Raw genomic sequence first — 26,240 nt, 5'->3', positions numbered from 1 at the left:
CATATTACACAGGCCCTGTCGCATGTGGCAGGGGCTACAGTCCATTACGGATTACAAAGGAAGACCCAACCGTGATCTGCCCAACGATGCCTCTCTACCAAACGAACTCAATGCAATTTATACACATGCTTTGACAACAACAACTTTGTGTCGGGTGTGAGGGCCTTCACCGACCCAGAGGATTGGGTGATCTCGCTCTCCGAGGTCGACATGAGAAAGATCTTCAATCAGGTCAACACCCGCAATGCCGTGGGGCCCGACGGTATTCCAGGGCATGTTCTCAGACAGTTGGCAGGTATATTCACGGTCATTCTCAACCTCTCCTTGTCCCAGTCTGAAATCCCCACATGTTTTAAGATGACCACCATCATTCCTGTCCCCAAGAACTCTAAGGCTTCATGCAACACTCACTTCTGTAATCATGAAGTGCTTTGAGAAGCTGGTTATAGCACACATTAACTCCACCATCCCAGACACCCTAGACCCACTCCAATTTGCATACCGCTTCAACAGATCCATAGATGATGGAATCTCAATTGCTCTCCACACTGCCCTCACCCACCTAGATAAGTGGAATACCTATGTGAGAATGCTGTTCATTCACTACAGCTCAGGGTTCAACACCATTGTCCCCTCCAAGCTTGTCACCAAGCGTAGGACTCTGGGTCCGAACACCTCCCTCTGCAACTGGATTCTGGACTTCCTGACGGGCCGACCTCAGGTGGTGAGGGAAGGCAACATCAACTCCGCCATGCTAACCCTCAACACAGGGGCCCCCACAGGGGTGTGTGCTTAGTTCCCTCCTGTACTCCCTGTTCACCCATGATTGCGTGGCCACGCACGACTCCAACACCATCATCAACTTTGCTGACGACACAACGGTGGTAGGCCTAATCACCGGCGACGATGAGTCAGCCTACAGGGAGGAGGTCAGTGACCTGGCAGTGTGGCGCCAGACAGAGCATATGAGTGGAGCGTGGAGCGTGAGCGGACGGATTTTGACAGAGCGCAGAGCGGCATTTTTAAAAGGACGGAGCGTCGCTCTATGTCCCGCTCCAATTTCGCTCGCTCACACCACGAGTCTGAAGCATGCTCAAGCCTGACCCAGAATCCATCTGTTTAATTTAATTTGTGTCGTCCATGAATTTGTATTTTATAGAGCGAGAGGAGCAGCAGCAGCAACAAGAGAAAAGGGTTGAGGAATTCAAAAGTTTATTCACTGCACGTAAAGGCCCAACCATAACAAGGGAGAGAAAAAGAGAGCTGGATGTAGCATTTTTTAAAATGATTTTCATGGACTATGAACCGCTGAGTAAAGGAGAACGCGAAGGGATGCAACACTTCGCCAGCGTAGCTCAACCGGGCTACACCCCCCCAAGAAACTATGATAAATTAGTACTTTACTTTGTCAAATTTACATCTGAGATGCCCCATTCACATGCTTCAGCTGGCGATCAAAAACGCTGTTAACAAGCACGACAACATTAATAGGCTGTTAGTGAAAGTCGGGCACCTGGTGAAAAGTGTACGCAAGAGCACAGAGGAAACCGACCAATTAGGTGTCCGCCCCACAAATGCCTGCGCCATTCGATGGAGCAGCCAGCTGCGAGATGATTCAGTCGTTCATCCGGTTGTTCGAAAAATACCCGTTATGGTAAAACAAACTCAAGTCTAATGTTGCTAACATCACCCTGAATCAAGTACGGCAGCTGACACACCTTGTCAGTGTGCTGACACCACTAGCAGACCTCACAGACAAAATGCAGAAGGAGCTGGGGAACCTGGGGATGTTCCTCCCTGCTGTCACAGAAATCAAATCCCTGCTCACCGATTACACTCACGCTGCACTTCCAATGGGCATCGCTGCTTTTGCAGAAACATTGGCAAACAACGTGTCAATTCGCTATGCAATATACTATACTGATTAACATCTCATTTTAGCGTCAGTGTTAGATCCCGTTTCAAGACAGAATGGATAATCCGAGATGAGTCTGTATGCAACAAATTCGGGGAGATAAAGTAAGGCTGTGGTTTAAGCTAAAAGTGAAATACATGCAGATTTTGTTCCTTATTTGGAGTGAGCGGGGGGCGATTTGAGTGGAGCGCGATGCAAACTGCGTTGAGCGCTGAGCGATAATGAGCGGACTGGCCTGATGTGGCTTTGAGCGGGGGGAGCGGAGGGGTGAACAGCTCCGTGAGCGAGGAGCTGAGATTCTCACCGCTCCACTCCGCTCATATGCTCTGGCGCCAGAGCAACAACCTCTCCCTCAACGTCAGTAAGACCAAGGAGCTGATCGTGGACTACAGGAAACGTATTAGTCCACATCGACAGGGTTGCAGTGGAGCAGGTCGAGAGCTTCAAGTTCCTCATTGTCCAAATCACTAAAGGCTTAAAACACACGTGCACAGTCATGAAGAAGGCGCGTGAAAAAGTTTGGCATGGGCCCTCAAATCCTGAAAAAGTTCCACAGCTATACCATTGAGTATCTTGACTGGCTGCATCACTGCCTGGTATGGCAATAGCACCGCCCTTGATCACATGGCACTACAGAGGGTTGTACGTACAGCCCAGTACATCACTGGGGCGAGCTCCCTGCCATCCAGGACATCTACAGTGCCTTTGGAAAGTATTCAGACCCCTTGACTTTTTCCAGATTTTGTTACGTTACAGCCTTAATCTAAAATGGATAAAATAAATCCTTTAGCAATCTACACACAATACCCCATAATGACAAAGTGAAAACACATTTTTGCTAATTTATTAAAAATAAAAAACAAATACCTTATTTGAAGAAGTATTCAGACCCTTTGCTATGAGACTTGAAATTGAGCTCAGGTGCATCCTGTTTCCATTGATCATCTATGAGATGTTTCTACAACTTGATTGGAGTCCACCTGTGGTATATCCAACTGATTGGACATGATTTGGAAAGGCCCACACCTGTCTATATAAGGTCCCACAGTTGACAGAGCATTTCAGGGCAAAAACCAAGCCATGAGGTCGAAGGAATTGTCCGTAGAGCTCCGAGACAGGATTGTGTCGAGGCACAGGTCTGGGGAAGGGTACCAAAAAATGTCTGCAGCATTGAAGGTCCCCAAGAACACAGTGGCCTCCATCTTTCTTAAATGGAAAAAGTTTGGAGCCACCAAGACTCTTCCTAGAGCTGGCCGCCCGGCCAAACTGAGCAATCGGGAGAAACAGCCGGCTTGGAGTTTGCCAAAAGGCACCTAAAGACTCTTAGCCCATGAGAAACAAGATTCTCTGGTCAGATGAAACCAAGATTAAACTCTTTGGCTTGAATGCCAAGCGTTAGGTCTGTAGGAAACCTGTCACCATCCCTACAGTGAAGCATGGTGGTGGCAGCATCATGCTGTGGGGATGTTTTCCAGCGGCAGGGACTGGGAGACTAGTCAGGATCGAGACAAAGATGAACGGAGCAAAGTACAGAGTGATCCTTGATGAAAACCTGCTCCAGAGTGCTCAGGACCTCAGACTTGGGCTTAGGTTCACCTTCCAACAGGACAACGTCCCTAAGCACACAACCAAGACAATGCAGGAGTGGCTTTGGGACAAGTCTCTGAATGTCCTTGTGTGGCCCAGCCAGAGCCCGGACTTGAACCCGATTTGAACATCTTTGGAGAGACCTGAAAATAGCTGTGCAGCAATGCTCCCCATCCAACCTGACAGAGCTTGAGAGGATCTGCAGAGAAGAATGGGAGAAACTCCCCAAATACAGGTGTGCCTAACTTGTAGCGTCATACCCAAGAAGACTCAAGGATGTAATCGCTGCGACAAAGTACTGAGTAAAGGGTCTGAATACATGTATAAATGTGATATTTATTAATTTTTATAAATTAGTAAAAATGTCTAAACCTGTTTTTCCTTCGTCATTATGGGGTATTGTGTGTAGATTGATGAGGGGGAAAAAACAATGTAATCCAGTTTAGAATAAGGTTGTAACAATGTGGAAAAAGTCAAGGGGTCTGAATACTTTCTGAAGTCGGTGTGGAAGGAAGGGCCGGGAAATCATTAAAGACTCTAACCACGCAAACCATAGACTATTCTCTCTGCTTCCGCACAGCAAGAGGTACTGGTGCATCAAGTCAGACACCAACAGGCTCTTGAACAGCTTCTATCCCCAAGAAATATGATTGATAAATAGCTACACAGACTATCTTTTATTGACTTTTTATTTTTGCACTCTCTATGCACACTCACGATCAGCTGTCCGTCCTGTCTCCCTGTAGCGCTCACTTAGGCACCTCACAGTACTGTGTTTCCCAATTAATGAACAAGGAAGGGCCGGAAATCATTAAAGACTCTAACCACGCAAACCATAGACTATTCTCTCTGCTGTTTAAACTCTTTACAATGAAGATCTGTGAAGTTATTTGGATTTTTACTAATTATCTTTGAAAGACAGTGTCCTGAAAAGGGATGTTTATTTTTGTTGCCGAGTTTAGTACGCTTACTTACTTATTGTGTTCTTCATATTTCTTCTTATTTCATTGTTATTGCATTGTTGGGTTTTGAGTTTGCAAGAAAGGCATTTCGCTGTACTTGAGCATGTGACATTGAAACTTGAACACACACACACTTCAACAGTGTTTGACGTGTGTCTGTGTTTTCAGGAAGCAGCTGCTGGACCTGAGTGCTCGCCATGAGAGAGAACTTTCCTCCCAGTTACAGCAACACCAGCAGCACACACTCACACTCACCCAGGACTACCAGACCAGGTAACACACACACACACACGCAAAGTTTATCACACCAGGTTGGTTTGTGCATTTGTAATGGTTTCTGCCCATTTTGTGTGTGTGTGTCAGGCTGGCCCACTCCAAGCAGCAGTCTGTTTTGTTGGAGGAGAGCAGGAGGAGGCTCGAAGTGCAGAGAGAGGAGCTTGTGAGCAGACTGCAGAGTTTACTACGCTCCCATTGGACAGAAGCGCTGAGACTGCTCAGCACACAGGTACACATACTCACACTCAAACACAGTGTTTCCACACAGATTATTTCTGTCACTTCTTGTTGTTAAGAGAGATACTGACTTGCACTTTTGCTTTCTGCCTCTGCTAATGTTGGTTTGGTGTAGCAAAACCAACATTTGCTATCATCCGTTTTTTCAATGGTCAAGGCACAGCCTTCTGAGCCAGCCAGCAGAGTGTGTTTGTTTTGCAGGCAGAAGGGTCTTCTCTTCCTTCGCTGTGGGACGAGCCCAAAGACTGGATGAACCAACATCTACTACAGAAACCATCTAGTTCACACATTACAGCACAGTACAGAGCTGCAGCTCACACGCACATGGTGCAGAGAGAGCAGGAGGGGGAGGAAGTTGCTCGCTTGGCACAAGGTAATCAATAGTAACCTTTTATGTTTTAAACCACTCTGCTTAAACTCACTGATTGGACCGTTCATCCTGAAAGTGCTAGCTTCTCAAACTTTTGAACGGTGCCAGAGATCAAGCACTGATTCTCTATTCCCAAGAATACGGTGTTGATGTCTGGCTTGTGAGACTACATTCAAGTCAAACATTGTATGCTGAAAAAACGCATGTAAACAACACATTCAAGGTAAATGGTGGCAAATCCACAAGCCCCCACTGCCATCCTTTTTGTTAGTCACTTATTTAGCGATTTCTAAGCTCAAAAAGAATTTACCAAATGTGCTCATTAAACATTATTATTGTGGTTCGCACCGGCCCGAAAGTTTGTATAATGGTTGCACTGTAGAGTCCTGCAGTGTCTCAGTTGAGAGAAGTGCATTCTCTATTGTTATCATATTTTTGTTAGTATAATAATTATTATATTTGTTTCACCAGACGCTCAAGCAGTGGTCCTCCGACTCTCCAGAGAGAGGGGGGGATTAAGTGGCGAGGGCGAAGCAAGAGCGATAACAGAGGGAAGAGAGAGAGGATGGGGGAGAGGCGCAGGAGGAGAAGAGAGTGGAATCCTCAGTGTGCTGAACCACACTCTCTCCTTCAACCCTCTGGAGCCACAACTAGACACCACCAACATGACAGGTACACACACACACACACTTGTGAACACCGCACACACACGCCCAGCTAGAAACCACCAACATGACGGTAGGGCTGGGAATTGCCAGGGACCTCACGATATGATATTATCACAATGCTTTGGTGCCGATACAATATGTGTTGTGATTCTCACGATTTTATATGTATTGCGAATCGAAACTGTGATTTTATTGCAATTCGATGTTCCAAACATTGCTCATCATATGTCTGCTGCCGAGGGACAAAAGAGAGACATGAGAAAACAAGTTTTGATCAGTCATGGAAATAAAAGTGCTGAAAACAAATTGGCTCCCTATTTAAAAAGATGGAGATCAAGCGATGAAAGAAAAGTTTTGGTGCACGTACAGCCAACTAGCACAAAAATAATATTGTGATTATAGTCCAAACGATACGATATATCGTCAAAAATAATATCCTTATATATAACTTTTTGTTCTTCTATCCTCGTGGAGACCTCAAATTAATTTATATAAAAAATCCTATTTACCCGAACCTGTAACCCAAACCCTAAACCTAACCCCTTACCCTAATTGTAACCCTAACCCTAATTGGAACCCTAAACCTAACCCCTGAGCTTAAAATAGCATTTGTCCTCATGGGGACGTGGGAAATGTCCCCACGAGGGAGAATATTTATTGTGGGAACTTTTGGGGATTTTAGGTCCCCACAAGGATAGAAGAACCAAACACACACAAACACACACACACACACACACACAGCTAGAAGCCACCAACCTGACAAGAACTCAGGGGTGTGTGTGTACGTATATTGTGTGTAGGTATTGTGTGTTGGTGGCACCTTAATTGGGAAGGATGGGCTCGTGGTAATAGCTGGAGTGGGATAGGTGGAATGGTATTCAACACATCAAACACATGGTTTCCACGTGTTTGATTCCATTCGCTTCGTTCCAGCCGTCCTCCCCTCAGCAGCTTCCATTGGTAGGTATTGCACTCTCACACTCGGGTGTGTGTGACAAGACTGTGCAGTAGCCTAATAGTCATCTCATCTCAAATCCGTTAATGTTGGAATTGGATTTATGCAGTCTCCCTGAATCCTTCTGCCACCAGAGCCAGAAATATATACAGTAATGCCAACACACTCTTACACACACTAATACACTCTTAACACATAGTAATACACATGCACACGCTATCACAATTTTGTCTGCCCTTATCCTTCTGCTACCAGAGCCAAATAATTTTTTCTTTTCTTTTTTAGTCATTTAGCAGACGCTCTTATCCAGAGCGACTTACAGTTAGTGAGTGCATACATTATTTTATTATTATTATTATTTATTACTTTTTTCAAACCCACAACCCTGGCGTTGCAAGTGCCATGCTCTACCAACTGAGCTACATCCCTGCCGGACATTCCCTCCCCTACCCTGGACGACGCTGGGCCAATTGTGCGCCGCCCCATGGGTCTCCCGGTCGCGGCTGGCTACGACAGCGCTTGGATATACACTTACACTAACACACAATGACACACACTAACACAATTGTCTTTTCTGCAACCTGAGTTAAATATATAATAAAGCTGCCCTGAGTGTGACCATGGTGAAATGTATACATCCTGGGTTAATCTCTCTCACACAGCTAAATATACTCACCACTTTTCTGTGTGTTTGTGTAGCAGGACTTGAGGAGTTGTGTGACAGAGGGGGAGATCTGAGGGGATGGGTGTCAGAGGAGGATGAGGGAGAAAGACTGAGAGCTGGAAGTGGAGAGAGGCAACAGTGGGCGGAGAGGGGTTCCAGCCTCAACTCTGACCCCAGACCTAACTCTGACCCCAGCCCCAGCCCTAACTTTGACCCCGAAAGGAGGAGTGAACTACAGTACTATGTCTCCATGGTGGGCACCTCTCTCTCTCTGTGACACACACAAACACTCACACACTGTCTATATTCTCTTTCCTTTCACTTACACACAGTTCTCTCAAACTGAACTATGGTTGAATATTTCCCAAGTATTTTACAAATGTTCCATCCTGAGAATTAATCATTTTTCTCCCGGTATTTCCTGCCAAAATTGGAAGTGTCATTCTAAAGCATATAAATATGTCTGGATTTGATTAGAGCTTTGATTCAAGCCTGATGCTGATCCATACATTAACCTGTTAAACTCTGGTGGCATTTTCTAAACAACGCATAATATTGTATACTACCCTCATAAAGCACATTTTGGTTTTAAAACTGTCTTACAACCCCATGCTTAGTACTGTTAGAAAGGTAAGAATTGTGTGATTCAGGTGAAGGTGTCAGAAACATTGTGACTACTACAGAGGCCAAGATGCAGCAGACCAAAAAGAAACATACATTTACTTCTTTTGTAAATGTGGGTTCCCCACAATTGTCTCCATGTTGGGGAATAAGATATTTTAAAAGTCTAGGTTTGAGATACAATAAGTCACCAATTACTGTTCCAAAAGGAAAAATATTTTAAAGAGGGATTTTTTTTTCTCTGATCTTATAACTAACGGAGGTGCTCGAAACGTTCAAATTCCCATTGAAACACAGCCATTATTTAAGTGCAGGGCTTGTGCAACGCTCCATACCTTTACAGGAATGAGATAGATATTTACAGTGGGGGAAAAAAAGTATTTAGTCAGCCACTAATTGTGCAAATTCTCCAACTTAAAAAGAGGAGAGGCCTGTAATTTTCATCATAGGTACACGTCAACTATGACAGACAAATTGAGAATTTTTTTTATTAATCTATTAGGCCCTAATCTATGGATTTCACATGACTGGGAATATAGGTATGCATATGTTGGTCACAGATACCTTCAAAAAGGTCAGTATCTGGTGTGACCACCATTTGCCCTCATGCAGCGTGACACATCTCCTTTACGAAGAGTTGGTCAGGCTGTTGATTGTGGCCTGTGGAATGTTGTCTAACTCCTCTTCAATGGCTGTGCTGGATATTGGCGGGAACTGGAACACGCTATCGTACACGTCGATCCAGAGCACCCAAACATGATCAATGGGTGACATGTCTGTTGAGTATTCAGGCCATGGAAGAACCGACATTTTCAGCTTCCAGGAACAGATCCTTGTGACATGGGGCCGTGCAGTGTCACGCTGAAACATAAGGTGATGGCAGCGGATGAATGGCACGACAATGGACCTGAGGATCTCATCACAGTATCTGTGCATTCAAATTGCCAATTGATAAAATGCAGTTGTGTTCGTTGTCCGTAGCTTATGCCTGCCCGTACCATAACCCCACCGCCACCATGGGGCACTCTATTCACAACGTTGACATCAGCAAACTGCTCGCCCACATGACGCTGTCTGCCATCTGCCCGGTACAGTTAAAACCGGGATTCATCTGTGAAGAGCATACTTCTCCAGTGGCCATTGAAGGGATGCATTTTCCCACTGAAGTCTGTTACAGCGCCTAACTGCAGTCCGATCAAGACTCTGTTGAGGACGACGAGCACGCAGATGAGCTTCCCTGAGACGGTTTTTGACAGTTTGTGCAGAAATTCTTCAGTTGTACAAACCCAGTTTCATCAGCTGTCCTGGTGACTGGTCTCAGAAGACCCCGCAGGTGAAGGAGCCGGAGGTCCTGGGCTGTCGTGGTTACACGTGGTCCGTGGTTGAGGCCGGTTGGACGCACTGCCAAATTCTCTAAAATGATGCTTATGGTAGATAAATGAACATTAAATTATCTGGCAACAGCGCTGGTGGACATTCTTGCAGTCAGCATGCCAATTGCATGCTCCATCAGAATTTGAGATATCTGTGGCATTGTGTTGTGTGACAAAACTGCTAATTTTAGAGTGGCATTTTATTGTTCCGAGCACAAGGTGCACCTGTGTAATGATCATGCTGTTTAATCAGCTTCTTGATATGCCACACCTGTCAGGTGGATGCATTATCTTGGCAAATGAGAAATCCTCACTAATAGGGATGTAAACAAATTTGTGCACAAAATTTGAGAGAAATAATATTTTTGTGTGTATGGACAATTTCTTGGGTCTTTTATTTCAGCTCATGTTTCATGAGACCAACACTTTGCATATTGTGTTTATATTTTTGTTTAGTGTACATATGAGGAAAAAGCTGAAGTCTCCATTGATGTAAATGTATCCTCTGTCTGATTCCCAGTTCTTCCACTAGATACAATGAGGGAAAAAAGTATTTGATCCCCTGCTGATTTTGTACGTTTGCCCACTGACAAAGAAATGATCAGTCTATAATTTTAATGGTAGGTTTATTTGAACAGTGAGAGACAGAATAACAACAAAAATATCCAGAAAAACGCATGATAAAAATGTTATAAATGGATTTGCGTTTTAATGAGGGAAATAAGTATTTGACCCCCTCTCAATCAGAAAGATTTGTGGCTCCCAGGTGTCTTTTATACAGGTAACGAGCTGAGATTAGGAGCACACTCTTAAAGGGAGTGCTCCTAATCTGTTTGTTACCTGTATAAAAGACACCTGTCCAAAGAAGCAATCAATCAATCAGATTCCAAACTCTCCACCATGGCCAAGACCAAATACCTCTCCAAGGATGTCAGGGACAAGATTGTAGACCTACACAAGGCTGGAATGGGCTACAAGACAACAGTTGGTGCGATTATTCGCAAATGGAAGAAACACAAAATAACTGTCATTCTCCCTCTGCCTGGGGCTCCATGCAAGATCTCACCTCGTGCAGTTGCAATGATCATGAGAACGGTGAGGAATCACCCCAGAACTACACGGGAAGATCTTGTCAATGATCTCAAGGCAGCTGGGACCATAGTCACCAAGAAAACAATCGGTAACACAATACGCCGTGAAGGACTGAAATCATGCAGCGCCCGCAAGGTCCCCCTGCTCAAGAAAGCACATATACAGTGGGGGAAAAAAGTATTTAGTCAGCCACCAATTGTGCAAGTTCTCCCACTTAAAAAGATGAGAGAGGCCTGTAATTTTCATCATAGGTACACGTCAACTATGACAGACAAATTGAGGGAAAAAAATCCAGAAAATCACATTGTAGGATTTTTATTTTTTTTATTTGCAAATTATGGTGGAAAATAAGTATTTGGTCACCTACAAACAAGCAAGATTTCTGGCTCTCACAGACCTGTAACTTCTTCTTTAAGAGGCTCCTCTGTCCTCCACTCGATACCTGTATTGATGGCACCTGTTTGAACTTGTTATCAGTATAAAAGACACCTGTCCACAACCTCAAACAGTCACACTCCAAACTCCACTATGGCCAAGACCAAAGAGCTGTCAAAGGACACCAGAAACAAAATTGTAGACCTGCACCAGGCTGGGAAGACTGAATCTGCAATAGGTAAGCAGCTTGGTTTGAAGAAATCAACTGTGGGAGCAATTATTAGGAAATGGAAGACATACAAGACCACTGATAATCTCCCTCGATCTGGGGCTCCACGCAAGATCTCACCCCGTGGGGTCAAAATGATCACAAGAACGGTGAGCATAAATCCCAGAACCACACGGGGGGACCTAGTGAATGACCTGCAGAGAGCTGGGACCAAAGTAACAAAGCCTATCATCAGTAACACACTTTGCCGCCAGGGACTCAAATCCTGCAGTGCCAGACGTGTCCCCCTGCTTAAGCCAGTACATGTCCAGGCCTGTCTGAAGTTTGCTAGAGTGCATTTGGATGATCCAGAAGAGGATTGGGAGAATGTCATATGGTCAGATGAAACCAAAATATAACTTTTTGGTAAAAACTCAACTCGTCGTGTTTGGAGGACAAAGAATGCTGAGTTGCATCCAAAGAACACCATACCTACTGTGAAGCATAGGGGTGGAAACATCATGCTTTGGGGCTGTTTTTCTGCAAAGGGACCAGGACGACTGATCCGTGTAAAGGAAAGAATGAATGGGGCCATGTATCGTGAGATTTTGAGTGAAAACCTCCTTCCATCAGCAAGGGCATTGAAGATGAAACGTGGCTGGGTCTTTCAGCATGACAATGATCCCAAACACACCGCCCGGACAATGAAGGAGTGGCTTCGTAAGAAGCTATTCAAGGTCCTGGAGTGGCCTAGCCAGTCTCCAGATCTCAACCCCATAGAAAATCTTTGGAGGGGAGTTGAAAGTCCGTGTTGCCCAGCGACAGCCCCAAAACATCACTGCTCTAGAGGAGATCTGCATGGAGGAATGGGCCAAAATACCAGCAACAGTGTGTGAAAACCTTGTGAAGACTTACAGAAAACGTTTGACCTGTGTCATTGCCAACAAAGGGTATATAACAAAGTATTGAGAAACTTTTGTTATTGACCAAAGACTTATTTTCCACCATAATTTTCAAATAAATTCATAAAAAATCCTACAATGTGATTTTCTGGAAAAAAAATTCTCATTTTGTCTGTCATAGTTGACGTGTACCTATGATGACAATTACAGGCCTCTCATCTTTTTAAGTGGGAAAACTTGCACAATTGGTGGCTGACTAAATACTTTTTTCCCCACTGTATATGCCCGTCTGAAGTTTGCCAATGAACATCTGAATGATTCAGAGGAGAACTGTGTAAAAGTGTTGTGGTCAGATGAGACCAAAATCGAGCTCTTTGGCATCAATTCAACTCGCAGTGTTTGGTGGAGGAGGAATGCTGCTTATGACCCCAAGAACACCATCCCCACCGTCAAACATGGAGGTGGAAACATTATGCTTTGGGGGTGTTTTTCTGCTAAGGGGACAGGACAACTTCACCGCATCAAAGGGACGATGGACGGGTGCCATGTACCGTCAAATCTTGGGTGAGAACCTCCTTCCCTCAGCCAGGGCATTGAAAATGGTTCGTGGATGGGTATTCCAGCATAACAATGACCCAAAACACACGGCCAAGGCAACAAAGGAGTGGCTCAAAAAGGAGCACATTAAGGCCCTGGAGTGGCCTAGCCAGTCTCCAGACGTTAATCCCGTAGAAATTAGCCTCCCGAGTGGCGCAGTGGTCTAAGGCACTGTATCGCAGTGCTAGCTGTGCCACTAGAGATCCTGGTTCGAATCCAGGCTCTGTTGTAGCCGACCGCGACCGGGAGACCCATGGGGCGGCGCACAATTGGTCCAGGGTAGGGGAGGGAATGGCCGGCAGGGATGTAGCTCAGTTGGTAGAGCATGGCATTTGCAACGCCAGGGTTGTGGGTTCGATTCCCACGGCGGGCCAGTATGAAAAAGTACGATCCCCATGTGCAGTTGCAAATCGTAGTCTGGCTTTTTTATGGCGAGTTTGGAGCAGTGGCTTCTTCCTTGCTGAGTGGCCTTTCAGGTTATGTCGGTATAGGACTTGTTTTATTGTGGATATTGTCACGAATGTGGTAGGCCAGAGTCAAGCGCAGGACACAGAATGAGATGAAGAACCACTTTACTGAGAAGTAAAGAAATACAAGAAAACCCTCCAAAATGACAAAGGAGGAGCAAAACCTGCACACAAAATGACACTCTAACAGTACAATAAACACGCACACCAAACAGTGGACGTGTACAGGTTAAATAGGCAGACAAACTAACATAATGGGGAACAGGTGCGCAACAACAGACAACAATCAAGTGAACATAGAAACATCTAACATAGAGCGGCAGCAGCTAGTACTCCGGTGACGACGAACGCCGAAGCCTGTCCGAGCCAGAAGGAAGGGCAGACTCGGCAGAATCCGTGACAGATATAGATACTTTTGTACCTGTTTCCTCCAGCATCGTCACAAGGTCCTTTTGCTGTTGTTCTGAGATTGATTTGCACGCGTCTCCTTCCTGAGCGTTATGACTGCTGCGTGGTCCCATGGTGTTTATACTTGCTCCCAAGGATGAACCAGACTTGTGGAGGTGTACACATTTTCTTCTGAGGTCTTGGCTGATTTCTTTTGATTTTCACATGATGTCAAGCAAAGAGGCACTGAGTTTGAAGGTAGGCCTTGAAATACATCCACAGGTACACCTCCAATTGACTCAAATGATGTCAATTAGCCTATCAGAAGCTTCTAAAGCCATGACATCATTTTCTGGAATTTTCCAAGCTGTTTAAAGGCACAGTCAACTTAGTGTATGTAAACGTCTGACCCACTGGAATTGTGATACAGTGAATTATAAGTGAAATAATCTGTCTGTTAACATTTGTTGGAAAAAGTAGATGTCCTAACCGACTTGCCAAAACTATAGTTTGTTAACAAGAAATTTGTGGAGTGGTTGAAAAACGAGTTTTGATGACTCCAACCTAAGTGTATGTAAACTTTCGACTTCAACTGTAGGCTACCGCACATTACGCACAACAGAAAAACATAAAAGCTCTCCCGAGTGGCGCAGTGGTCTAAGGCACTGCATCGCAGTGCTAGCTGTGCCACTAGAGATCCTGGTTCGAATCCAGGCTCTGTCGTAGCCGGCCGCGACCGGGAGACCCATGGGGCGGCGCACAATTGGCCTAGCATCGTCCAGGGTAGGGGAGGGAATGGCCGGCAGGGGATGTAGCTCAGTTGGTAGAGCATGGCGTTTGCAACGCCAGGGTTGTGGGTTCGATAAAATAATGTATGCGCTAACTGTAAGTCGCTCTGGATAAGAGCGTCTGCTAAATGACTAAAATGTAAATGTAAAATAAAACAAGCTCCAGTCGGCTAAACTTTTGAGTGTGGACTGTATTACTATACTGTATTTTATTATACTGTATTGTATGGACTCAAATTACGCATCTCGTTCAAACCATGAAGCTGGGAGAGAACATGCGATGCTGGTGCAGGACATGCGTTACAATTATAGGCTAGTGAATTTGAGTTACATTTTTTAATATATTTAATATTTTACATTTTTATAATTAGTAGGCTGACGCATGTACATTTAATAATATTTCCCCTAATGTTGTGCGACGTGCATATAAGCCTACCTCCTCTTTCTCTCTCTATTGTTGCTTCATTTCTTCCTCGTTATATTAAATACGTTTTGCTGTCCTTACCTTGATCATTGGAATGACATGCTTTAATAATATAGGACTAGAATAAGATTATGGGTCTGAATAAATAATTATTATAGCCTACTGCCATGACGTGTTCCCTCTTCTTTAAAACTCCCCATGAGTTCTATAGGCTGCTAGGCTTGGGTGGCATCCAGATTGTCATATCGTCATATTGATCTTGTGCCATACCAGGATATTCTGTAATACAGGCACTGAACACAGGGGACGCTGTTTTCAAACCCCACTGATACTCTGTTATGTAAAGATTAGCAATGCTAACAAGTACATGTAAAACCCATAGAGAATGCTACTAACTTAGCAATCGAAATGCATTTAGCACATGTTAGACAGTTAACTTAATAGTTTAAAGATTTCAAGCTGGCAAACATTTAGTTGTGAATTAAATATTGTAATTAGATCACCTGGCACATGCTGCACAACCGTGAGTGACTCACAAGACTCCCGTCTCTCGTCGTTGTGTGCTTGTAAACAAACACCACGTGACTTCAAAGAAATAGTTTAAACGGTATTGACGGTATTGAAAAAAACATCCCGTGGCTTTTTCCAAATACCCCGGTATATGGTATACCATCCATGCCTAGCTGCTGCATTTAACATTCAGCAAACGAGCTTGTATTCCTTTTCAAATAGTCTATTAGTATAAGAAATGCAACAACATCAAAATTCCAGCAAGTTATTCTATGGGACTCCAAGAGCTAAGCAGCATTTTTTAAGGAGAGAGGCCAGTGGAGTGCAGGTGCTTATTGCGCAAAAGACAGAGGCTATAAGTTAGAAGCTTACGCATAACACATCCTTTATTTGCTAAATATATGGCTAATACTGCATTGAATGTGTTACCTAAAAGAGGTAGGCTAGGACATCTATATACAGCTCTGGAAAAAATTAAGAGACCACTGCAAATTTCTCTTAAATAAGCATCTCTACATGTATGACAGCCATTCCAGTGTCTGTTGCATTCCAACACAGGCACACCTCATTCTACTGAATTAGGTACTGATTAGGTGATCACCTGAACCAAATCTTATTTAACGAGGAAAAGTATAAAAACCACTGCTGTGGTCATCACTATCCTATTGCAATAGGACCAGCTGAATGGCAAAAACAGTGCTAATAGTACCTCAAAAGTAATATTAATCAAAACATAACTATTGACCATGCCAAAAGAGTTGAAAAGGAAAGTTTTGAGTGAGGAAAAGAAGGGTTCAATTCTGGCTTTACTGGCAGAGGGATACAGTGAGCGTCAGGTTGCTTCCATCCTTAAAATGTCAAAGACGGCGGTTCATAAGAACAAGGTCAAGCAGCAGACATTGGGGACAACAAAGCTACAGACCTGCAGAGGGCGAAATCAACTCTCTACTGACCGGATGACCGCCAGCTCATTCGAATGTCACTCAACAACCGTAGGATGACATCAAGTGACCTACAAAAATAATGGCAAACGGCAGCTGGGGTGAAGTGCAGGGCGAGGACGGTTCGGAACAGGCTCCTAGGGGTAGGGCTGAAGTCGTGCAAAGCTAGAAAAAAGCCCTATATCAATGAGAAGCAAAGAAGAGCCAGGCTGAGGTTTGCAAAAGACCGTAAGGATTGCATCGTAGAGGACTGGAGTAAGGTCATCTTCGCTGATGAGTCCAATTTTCAGCTTTGCCCAACACCTGGTCGTCTAATGGTCAGATGGAGACCTGGAGAGGCCTACAAGCCACAGTGTCTCGCACCCACTGTGAAATTTGGTGGAGGATCGGTGATGATCTGGGGGTGCTTCAGCAAGGCTGGAATCGGGCAGATTTGTCTTTGTGAAGGACGCATGAATCAAGCCACGTACAAGGTTGTCCTGGAAGAAAACTTGCTTCCTTTTGCTCTGACATTGTTCCCCAACTCTGAGGATTGGTTTTCCAGCAGGACAGTGCGCCTTGCCACACAGCCAGGTCAATCAAGGTGTGGATGGAGGACCACCAGATCAAGACCCTGTCATGGCCAGCTCAATCTCCAGACCTGAACCCCATTGAAAACTTCTGGAATGTGATCAAGAGGAAGATGGTCACAAGCCATCAAACAAAGCCGAGCTGCTTGAATTTTTGCGCCAGGAGTGGCATAAAGTCACCCAACATCAATGTGAAAGACTGGTGGAGAAAGTTGAAATTTGTAATTGAAAATCAGGGTTATTCCACCAAATATTGATTTCTGAACTCTTCCTAAGTTAAAACATTAGTATTGTGTTGTTTAAAAATTAACATGAACTTATTTTCTTTGCATTGTTCGAGGTCTGAGAAAACTGCATTTTTTTTTTGTTATTTTGACCAGTTGTCATTTTCTGCAAATAAATGCTCTAAATGACAAAAAAATTATTTGGAATTTGGGAGAAATGTCAGTAGTTTATAGAATAAAACAAAAATGTTAATTTTACCCAAACACATACCTATAAATAGTAAAACCAGAGAAACTGATAATTTTGCAGTGGTCTCTTATTTTTTTCCAGAGCTGTGTGTGTGTATATATATATATAATCCAGAAAATCACATTGTAGGATTTTTTATGAATTTATTTGCAAATTATGGTGGAAAATACATTTTTGGTCAATAACAAAAGTTTCTCAATACTTTGTTATATACCCTTTGTTGACAATGACACAGGTCAAACGTTTTCTGTAAGTCTTCACAAGGTTTTCACACACTGTTGCTGGTATTTTGGCCCATTCCTCCATGCAGATCTCCTCTAGAGCAGTGATGTTTTGGGGCTGTCGCTGGGCAACACGGACTTTCAACTCCCTCCAAAGATTTTCTATGGGGTTGAGATCTAGAGACTGGCTAGGCCACTCCAGGACCTTGAAATGCTTCTTACGAAGCCACTCCTTCTTTGCCCGGGCGGTGTGTTTGGGATCATTGTCATGCTGAAATACCCAGCCACGTTTCATCTTCAATGCCCTTGCTGATGGAAGGAGGTTTTCACTCAAAATCTCACGATACATGGCCCCATTCATTCTTTCCTTTACACGGATCAGTCGTCCTGGTTCCTTTGCAGAAAAACAGCCCCAAAGCATGATGTTTCCACCCCCATGCTTCACAGTAGGTATGGTGTTCTTTGGATGCAACTCAGCATTCTTTGTCCTCCAAACACGACGAGTTGAGTTTTTACCAAAAAGTTATATTTTGGTTTCATCTGACCATATGACATTCTCCCAATCCTCTTCTGGATCATCCAAATGCACTCTAGAAAACTTCAGACGGGCCTGGACATGTACTGGCTTAAGCAGGGGGACACGTCTGGCACTGCAGGATTTGAGTCCCTGGCGGTGTAGTGTGTTACTGATGATAGGCTTTGTTACTTTGGTCCCAGCTCTCTGCAGGTCATTCACTAGGTCCCCCCGTGTGGTTCTGGGATTTTTGCTCACCGTTCTTATGATCATTTTGACCCCACGGGGTGAGATCTTGCGTGGAGCCCCAGATCGAGGGAGATTATCAGTGGTCTTGTATGTCTTCCATTTCCTAATAATTGCTCCCACAGTTGATTTCTTCAAACCAAGCTGCTTACCTATTGCAGATTCAGTCTTCCCAGCCTGGTGCAGGTCTACAATTTTGTTTCTGGTGTCCTTTGACAGCTCTTTGGTCTTGGCCATAGTGGAGTTTGGAGTGTGACTGTTTGAGGTTGTGGACAGGTGTCTTTTATACTGATAACAAGTTCAAACAGGTGCCATTAATACAGGTAACGAGGGGAGGACAGAGGAGCCTCTTAAAGAAGAAGTTACAGGTCTGTTAGAGCCAGAAATCTTGCTTGTTTGTAGATGACCAAATACTTATTTTCCACCATAATTTGCAAATAAATTCATTAAAAATCCTACAATGTGATCTTCTGCATTTTTTTTCCAATATTTGTCTGTCATAGTTGACGTGTACCTATGATGAAAATTACAGGCCTCTCTCATCTTTTTAAGTGGGAAAACTTGCACAATTGGTGGCTGACTAAATACTTTTTTCCCCCACTGTATATATATTATTATTAAAAACAGAAATACCTTATTTACGTAAGTATTCAGACTCTTTGCTATGGGACTCGAAATTGAGCTCAGGAGCATCCTGTTTCCATTGATCATCCTTGAGATGTTTCTACAACTTGGAGTCCACCTGTGGTAAATTTAAATTGATTGGACATAATTTGGAAAGGCACACACCTGTCTATATAAGGTCCCACAGTTGACAGTGCATGTCAGAGCAAAAACCAAGCCATGAGGTCGAAGGAATTGTCTGTAGAGCTCCGAGACAGGATTGTGTCGAGGCACAGATCTGGGCAAGGGTACCAAAAAATGTTTACAGCATTGAAGAAGCTTGGAACCACCAAGACTCTTCCTAGAGCTGGCCGCCCGGCCAAACTGAGCAATCAGGGGAGAAGGGCCTTGGTCAGGGAGGTGACCAAGAACCCGATGGTCCCTCTGACAGAGCTCCAGAGTTCCTCTGTGGAGATGGGAGAACCTTCCAGAAGGACAACCATCTCTGCAGCACTCCACCAATCAGGGCATTACGGCAGAGTCGTCAGACAGAATCCGCTCCTCAGTAAAAGGCACATGACAGCCCCTAAAGGACTCTCAGACCATGAGAAACAAGATTCTCTGGTCTGATGAAACCAAGATTGAACTATTTGGCCTGAATGTCTGGAGGAAACCTGGCACCATCCCTACGGTGAAGCATGGTGGTGGCAGGATCATGCTGTGGGGATGTTTTTCAGCGGCAGGGACTGGGAGACTCGTCAGGATCGAGGCAAAGATGAACAAAGTACAGAGAGATCCTTGATAAAAACCTGCTCCAGAGCGCTCAGGACCTCAGATTGGGATGAAGGTTCACCTTCCAACAGGATAAAGACCCTAAGCACACAGCCAAGACAACTCAGGAGTGGCTTCGGGACAAGTCTCAATGTTATTAAGTGGCCCAGCCAGAGTCCGGACTTGAACCCAATCAAACATCTCTGGAGAGACCTGAAAATAGCTGTCCATCCAGCAACACTCTCCATCCAACCTGACAGAGCTTGAGAGGATCAGCAGAGAAGAATGGGAGAAACTCCCCAAATACAGGTGTGCCAAGCTTGTAGTGTGATTCCCAAGAAGACTCGAAGGCTGTAATCGCTGCCAAAGGTGCTTCAACAAAGTACTGAGTAAAGGGTCTAAATACTTATAAATGTGATATTTCCTGGTTGTTTTAAAAATACATTTGCAAATATTAATACAAAACCGTTTTTGCTTTGTCATTATGGGGTAGTGTGTAGATTGAGAGAAAACATTATTTAATCAATTTTAATAAGGCTGTAACGTAACAAAATATGGAAAAAGTCAAGGGGTCTGAATACTTTCCAAAAATCTAATTGTATTTGTCTCATGCGCCGAATACAATAGGTGTAGACCTTACAGTGAAATACTTACTTACAAACCCTTAACCAACAATGCAGTTCAAGAAACAGAGTTAAGAAAATATTTACTAAATAAAGTAAAATAAAAAATAAAAATCTTGATTAGATAAGTGTTCAAACCCCTGAGTCAATACATGTTAGAATCACCTTTGGCAGTGATTACAGCTAACAGTCATTCTGGGCAAGTCTAAGAGCTTTCCACACCTGGATTGTGCAACAGTCCCATTATTATTTTCAAAATTATTCAAACTCTGTCAAATTGGTTGTTGATCATTGCTGGTCAACCATTTTTCAGGTCTTGCCATAGATTTCCAAGTCTATTTAAGTCAAAACTGTAACTCGGCCACTCAGGAGCATTCACTTTCTTCTTGGTAAGCAACTCCAGTGTAGATTTGGCCTTGTGTTTTAGGTTATTGTCCTGCTGAAAGGTGAATTCATCTCGGTGTCTGGTGATAAGCACACTGAACCAGGTTTTCCTCTAGGATTTCACCTGTGCTTAGCTCCATTCTGTTTCTTTTTTATCCTAAAAAACTCCTGTTCTTAACGATTACAAGCATACCCATAACAAGATGCTTGAAAATATGGAGAGTGGTACTTAGTAATGTGTTGTATTGGATTTGCCCCAAACATAACACTTTTGTATTCAGGACAAAAAGTTGATTGCTTTGCCACATTTTTTGCAGTATTACTTTAGTGCCTTGTTGCAAACTTGATTTATGTTCTGGAATATTGTTATTCTGTACAATTCTGTCAATTAGGTTAGTATTGTGTAGTAACTACAATGTTGTTGATCCATCCTCAGTTTTCTCCCATCACAGCCATTTAACTGTTTTAAAGTCACCATCGGCTTCATGGTGAAATCCCTGAGTGGTTATTTCCTCTCCGGCAAGGGAATTAGGAAGGACGCCTTTATCTTTGTAGTGACTGGGTGGGTGGGTGGGTGTATTGATACACCATCCAAAGTGTAATTAATAACAAAGGGATATTTCATGTCTACGTTTTTTTTAAAATCTACCAATAGGTGCCCTTCTTTGCGAGGCATTGGGAAACCTATGAACTGCCTAGTAAGGGAAACTAATGAGACCCCTCTCTCCATCTGTCTCAGTTATTAGATCGTTCTCCAGGAGAGCCCGTGGAGAGTCCAGCTCAGGACAACACAGGTAACCATGGCAACTAGTAACCTAACATTACAAGGTTCAATTACCTCAAGGGGAGTGAAGCGTTATGTGTGTGCTATTTACCTGGGGTTTGTGTGTGTGTAGGTCTGGGGTCGTCGTGGGACAGTGTGAAGTCTCAGCCTCACGCCCCTCTGGACACCCCCTCCTCCCCTGGAGACAAAACCAGACACCCCACACACACTCCAGCTAACACAGGTGTGCTGCACACACACACATATACAAACACAAAAATAGCCTGGGAATATCTCATTTCAGTTTAAAAACCCTCCTCCGCCCCTGTGTGTGTGCAGGTCTGGTGTCAGCCCAGCTCAGGTCTCTCCTGGCGCAGTTCCCATCCCAGCCTGACAGGGAAGCGCTCTCTCTGCAGTTGCTGTCTATGCTGACCCATGGGTAAACCACAGACACACACCCCCTATGAACCTACCTGTCCACAACAAACATTTAACAAGCTGTACTTTAGAATGTTATTGGAACTCAGTGCATTCAGACTGCAGTCTATTGTGAGTGTTGTGTGTGTATTAAGGTTTGTGTTTCGTATTGTCTATTTTTTATTTACCTTAATTTAATCAGGGAGTCACCATTGAGACCAGTCTCTCTTACGAGGGAGCTCTGCATATACAGTGGGGAGAACAAGTATTTGATACACTGCCGATTTTGCAGGTTTTCCTACTTACAAAGCATACAGAGGTCTGTAATTTCTATCATATGTACACTTCAACTGTGAGAGACGGAATCTAAAACAAAAATCCAGAAAATCACATTGTATGATTTTTAAGTAATTAATTTGCATTTTATTGCATGACATAAGTATTTGATACATCAGAAAAACAGAACTTCATATTTGGTACAGAAACCTTTGTTTGCAATTACAGAGATCATACGTTTCCTGTAGGTCTTGACCAGGTTTGCACACACTGCAGCAGGGATTTTGGCCCACTCCTCCATACAGACCTTCTCCAGATCCTTCAGGATTCGGTGCTGTCGCTGGGCAATACGGACTTTCAGCTCCCTCCAAATATTTTCTATTGGGTTCAGGTCTGGAGACTGGCTAGGCCACTCCAGGACCTTGAGATGCTTCTTACGGAGCCACTCCTTAGTTGCCCTGGCTGTGTGTTTCGGGTCGTTGTCATGCTGGAAGACCCAGCCATGACCCATCTTCAATGCTCTTACTGAGGGAAGGAGGTTGTTGGCCAAGATCTCGCGATACATGGCCCCATCCATCCTCCCCTCAATACGGTGCAGTCGTCCTGTCCCCTTTGCATGATGTTTCAACCTCCATGCTTCACGGTTGGGATGGTGTTCTTGGGGTTGTACTCATCCTTATTCTTCCTCTAAACACGGCGAGTGGAGTTTAGACCAAAAAGCTCTATTTTTGTCTCATCAGACCACATGACCTTCTCCCATTCCTCCTCTGGATCATCCAGATGGTCATTGGCAAACTTCAGACGGGCCTGGACATGCGCTGGCTTGAGCGGGGGGACCTTGCGTGCACTGCAGGATTTTAATCCATGACAGCGTAGTGTGTTACTAATGGTTTTCTTTGAGACTGTGGTCCCAGCTCTCTTCAGGTCATTGACCAGGTCCTGCCGTGTAGTTCTGGGCTGATCCCTCACCTTCCTCATGATCATTGATGCCCCACGAGGTGAGATCTTGCATGGAGCCCCAGATCGAGGGTGATTGACCGTCATCTTGAACTTCTTCCAAATTCTAATAATTGCGCCAACAGTTGTTGCCTTCTCACCAAGCTGCTTGCCTATTGTCCTGTAGCCCATCCCAGCCTTGTGCAGGTCTACACTTTTATCCCTGATGTCCTTACACAGCTCTCTGGTCTTGGCCATTGTGGAGAGGTTGGAGTCTGTTTGAGTGTGTGGACAGGTGTCTTTTATACAGGTAACGAGTTCAAACAGGTGCAGTTAATACAGGTAATGAGTGGAGAACAGGAGGGCTTCTTAAAGAAAAACTAACAGGTCTGTGAGAGCCGGAATTCTTACTGGTTGGTAGGTGATCAAATACTTATGTCATCCAATAAAATGCAAATTAATTACTTAAAAAATCATACAATGTGATTTATATTCCGTCTCTCACAGTTGAAGTGTACCTATGATAAAAATGACAGACCTCTACATGCTTTGTAAGTAGGAAAACCTGCAAAATCGGCAGTGTATCAAATACTTGTTCTCCCCACTGTACAATTTAATGAAATACATAACAAATAAAATACAGCACAACACATATTGAACAGGCAAACATAAATGTACACAATATTCACAAAACACAGTCAACTAAAACAAACACATTCTTCATTATAAAAATCCTCTCCGGTCTGTATAGGTCTGATGGTGAGTGTGAAGAGAAGCCGAGCCGCCTGAAGAAGATAGACCCACTCCTCCGGAACTCTGGGGTGTCCCGGGTAGCTAGTCAGGGGTCTGGGGTGAGGGGTCAGGTGCCGGGTATGAGGGGCAGAAGGGGGTGGCAAGGAAGGGGGGGAGCGTGGAGATGATGTTTTTTTTAAAGCTGTTTGAATGTTTCACCACATCACATATGTTTGTGACTGTTATTAAAATCCACTTTTTCTACTCATGAGGTTCTGTGTGTATGCTTCACACAAAACTTCAAAGACGTTTGCAAATGAGAGAATAGAAACATTATCTCCCTCGTCCCTCTCTCACTCATATTAGGAAGTGTGTGAGGCCACTTCCTGAGTACGGTCCAGTTTCGACCACTTAAATGTCTGACAATCTCCACTCACTCACTGATCCCTGATGCACTTTCTTGCACACATTGATCCTCTGATCCCACAACATAGGAAAAAGAAGGTAGAGAAGCCCCCTCTTTCTGTCCCTCTCGTTCTATCTGATGACCATAGAGATGGGGCTGTGGTCTGGTGTAATGCTGGTTTAAGGCTCTCTGGAGTATCTGGTGTTGGAATATGAGGATTTTTTTGTCAGCGCTGTGTGTGCCTGGCCATCAGCGCACTGTGAGTGTGTAGAGCTCTGAGGTAGGACTGTGTTTCTGACAGCAACCAGCTGCACCAGGTGAAACAGTCATAACGTTGCAGATATTCACAGAGTGTACAAAACATTAAGAATACCTGCTCTTTCCATGACAAAGACTGACCAGGTGAATCCAGGTGAAAGCTATTATCCCTTATTGATGTCACTTGTTAAATCCACTTTACTCAGTGTAGATGAAGGGGAGGAGACTGGTTTAAAGAAGGATTTTTAAGACTGGAGATGTGGATTGTGTATGTGTGCCATTCAGAGGGTGAATGGGCAAGAAAAAATATTTAAGTACCTTTGAATGAGGTATGGTAGTAGGTGCCAGGCGCACCAGTTTGTGTCAAGAACTGCAACACTGCTGGGTTTTTCACGCTCAAAAGTTTCTGGTGTATCAAGAATGGTCCACCACCGAAAGGACATCCAGCCAACTTGACACAACTGTGGGAAGCATTGGAGTCAACATGGGCCAGCATCCCTGTGGAACGCTTTCGAAACCTTGCCCCGACGAATTGAGGCTGTTCTGAGGGCAGAAGGGGGTGCAACTCAATATTATGTATATTTGTTTTGTACATTCAGCACAATCAGACATAAACACATCACCACAAGCAACAAATGATAGCAACAGGAAAAAACAAGCATCACCCCTGGCCATTAATGGCAGCTATAGCCCTAGGGATAAAGGAGCATCGACCTCTGGCGATACAACGCAGCTGGAACTCCTGTTATAGGGGTTGCGATTGGTCCCCCAAGATAGAGGTAACCTTGAGTAACACGTTTGTTTTAAGAGGTAACGAAGGCTGCTTAAACTGACCCCTGTAATCTTAGAATACAGTGCCTTCAGAAAGTATTCAGACCCCTTGACTTTTTCCACATTTTGTTACGTTACAGCCTTACTCTAAAATTGATTAAATAAAACAATGTCCTCAGCAATCTACCCCATAATGACAAAGATAAAACATGTTTATTGATTTTGGGGGGCAAATTTATAAAAAAATACAAATACCTTATGTACAGTGGATATAAAAAGTCTACACACCCCTGTTAAAATGCCAGGTTTTTTTGATGTAAAAGAATGAGAAAAAGAGAAATCATGTCAGAACTTTTTCCACTGTTAATGTGACTTATAATGTGAACAATTCAATTGAAAAACAAACTGAAATCTTCAAGGGAGTAAAACGAAAAATAAAAACCTTACAATAACCTGGTTGCATAAGTGTACACCCTCTTATAACTGGGGATGTGGCTGTGTTCAGAATTAACCAATCACATTCAAACTCATGTTAAATACAAGTCATTACACACCTGCCATCATTTAAAGTGACTCTGATTAATCACAAATAAAGTTAAGCTGTTCTAGCAGGATTTTCCTGACATTTTCTTAGTTGCATCTCAGAGCAAAAGCCATGGTCCGCAGAGAGCTTCCAAGGCATCAGAGGGATCTTATTGTTGAAAGATATCAGTCAGGAGAAGGGTACAAAATAATTTCCAAATCATTAACTATACCATGGAACACAGTGAAGACAGTCATCATCAAGTGGAGAAAATATGGCACAACAGAGACATTACCAAGAACTGGACATCCTTCCAAAATGTATGAAAAGACGAGAAGAAAACTGGTCAGGGAGGCTTCCAAGGGGCCTACAGCAACATTAAAGGAACTGCAGGAATTTCTGGCAAGTACTGGCTGTGTACTACATGTGACAAC

At 43.9% G+C, this 26,240-nt stretch overlaps 1 protein-coding gene across 1 annotated transcript in view; it reads left to right on the top strand.

The window, feature by feature from the left end:
- Window positions 1–24,112, top strand: part of LOC121575687 (centrobin-like) — a 32,754-nt gene extending 8,642 nt beyond the window's left edge. The window contains exons 12-20 of the mRNA XM_045214115.1: window positions 4,633–4,737; window positions 4,828–4,969; window positions 5,179–5,350; window positions 5,819–6,019; window positions 7,670–7,887; window positions 21,464–21,518; window positions 21,621–21,731; window positions 21,827–21,926; window positions 23,868–24,112. Of these exons, the coding sequence (XP_045070050.1) occupies window positions 4,633–4,737; window positions 4,828–4,969; window positions 5,179–5,350; window positions 5,819–6,019; window positions 7,670–7,887; window positions 21,464–21,518; window positions 21,621–21,731; window positions 21,827–21,926; window positions 23,868–24,036 (1,273 nt within the window). The 3' untranslated portion in view covers window positions 24,037–24,112. The remainder of the gene's footprint in view (window positions 1–4,632; window positions 4,738–4,827; window positions 4,970–5,178; window positions 5,351–5,818; window positions 6,020–7,669; window positions 7,888–21,463; window positions 21,519–21,620; window positions 21,732–21,826; window positions 21,927–23,867) is intronic.
- Window positions 24,113–26,240: the final 2,128 nt, after the last annotated feature.

The sequence above is a fragment of the Coregonus clupeaformis genome, unplaced genomic scaffold (genome assembly GCF_020615455.1).
Source record: "Coregonus clupeaformis isolate EN_2021a unplaced genomic scaffold, ASM2061545v1 scaf0198, whole genome shotgun sequence".
In the NCBI taxonomy this organism is placed as follows: Eukaryota; Metazoa; Chordata; class Actinopteri; order Salmoniformes; family Salmonidae; genus Coregonus; species Coregonus clupeaformis.
Note: the sequence above shows the minus strand (reverse complement) of the source record. Positions and strands in the feature narration are given on the sequence as shown.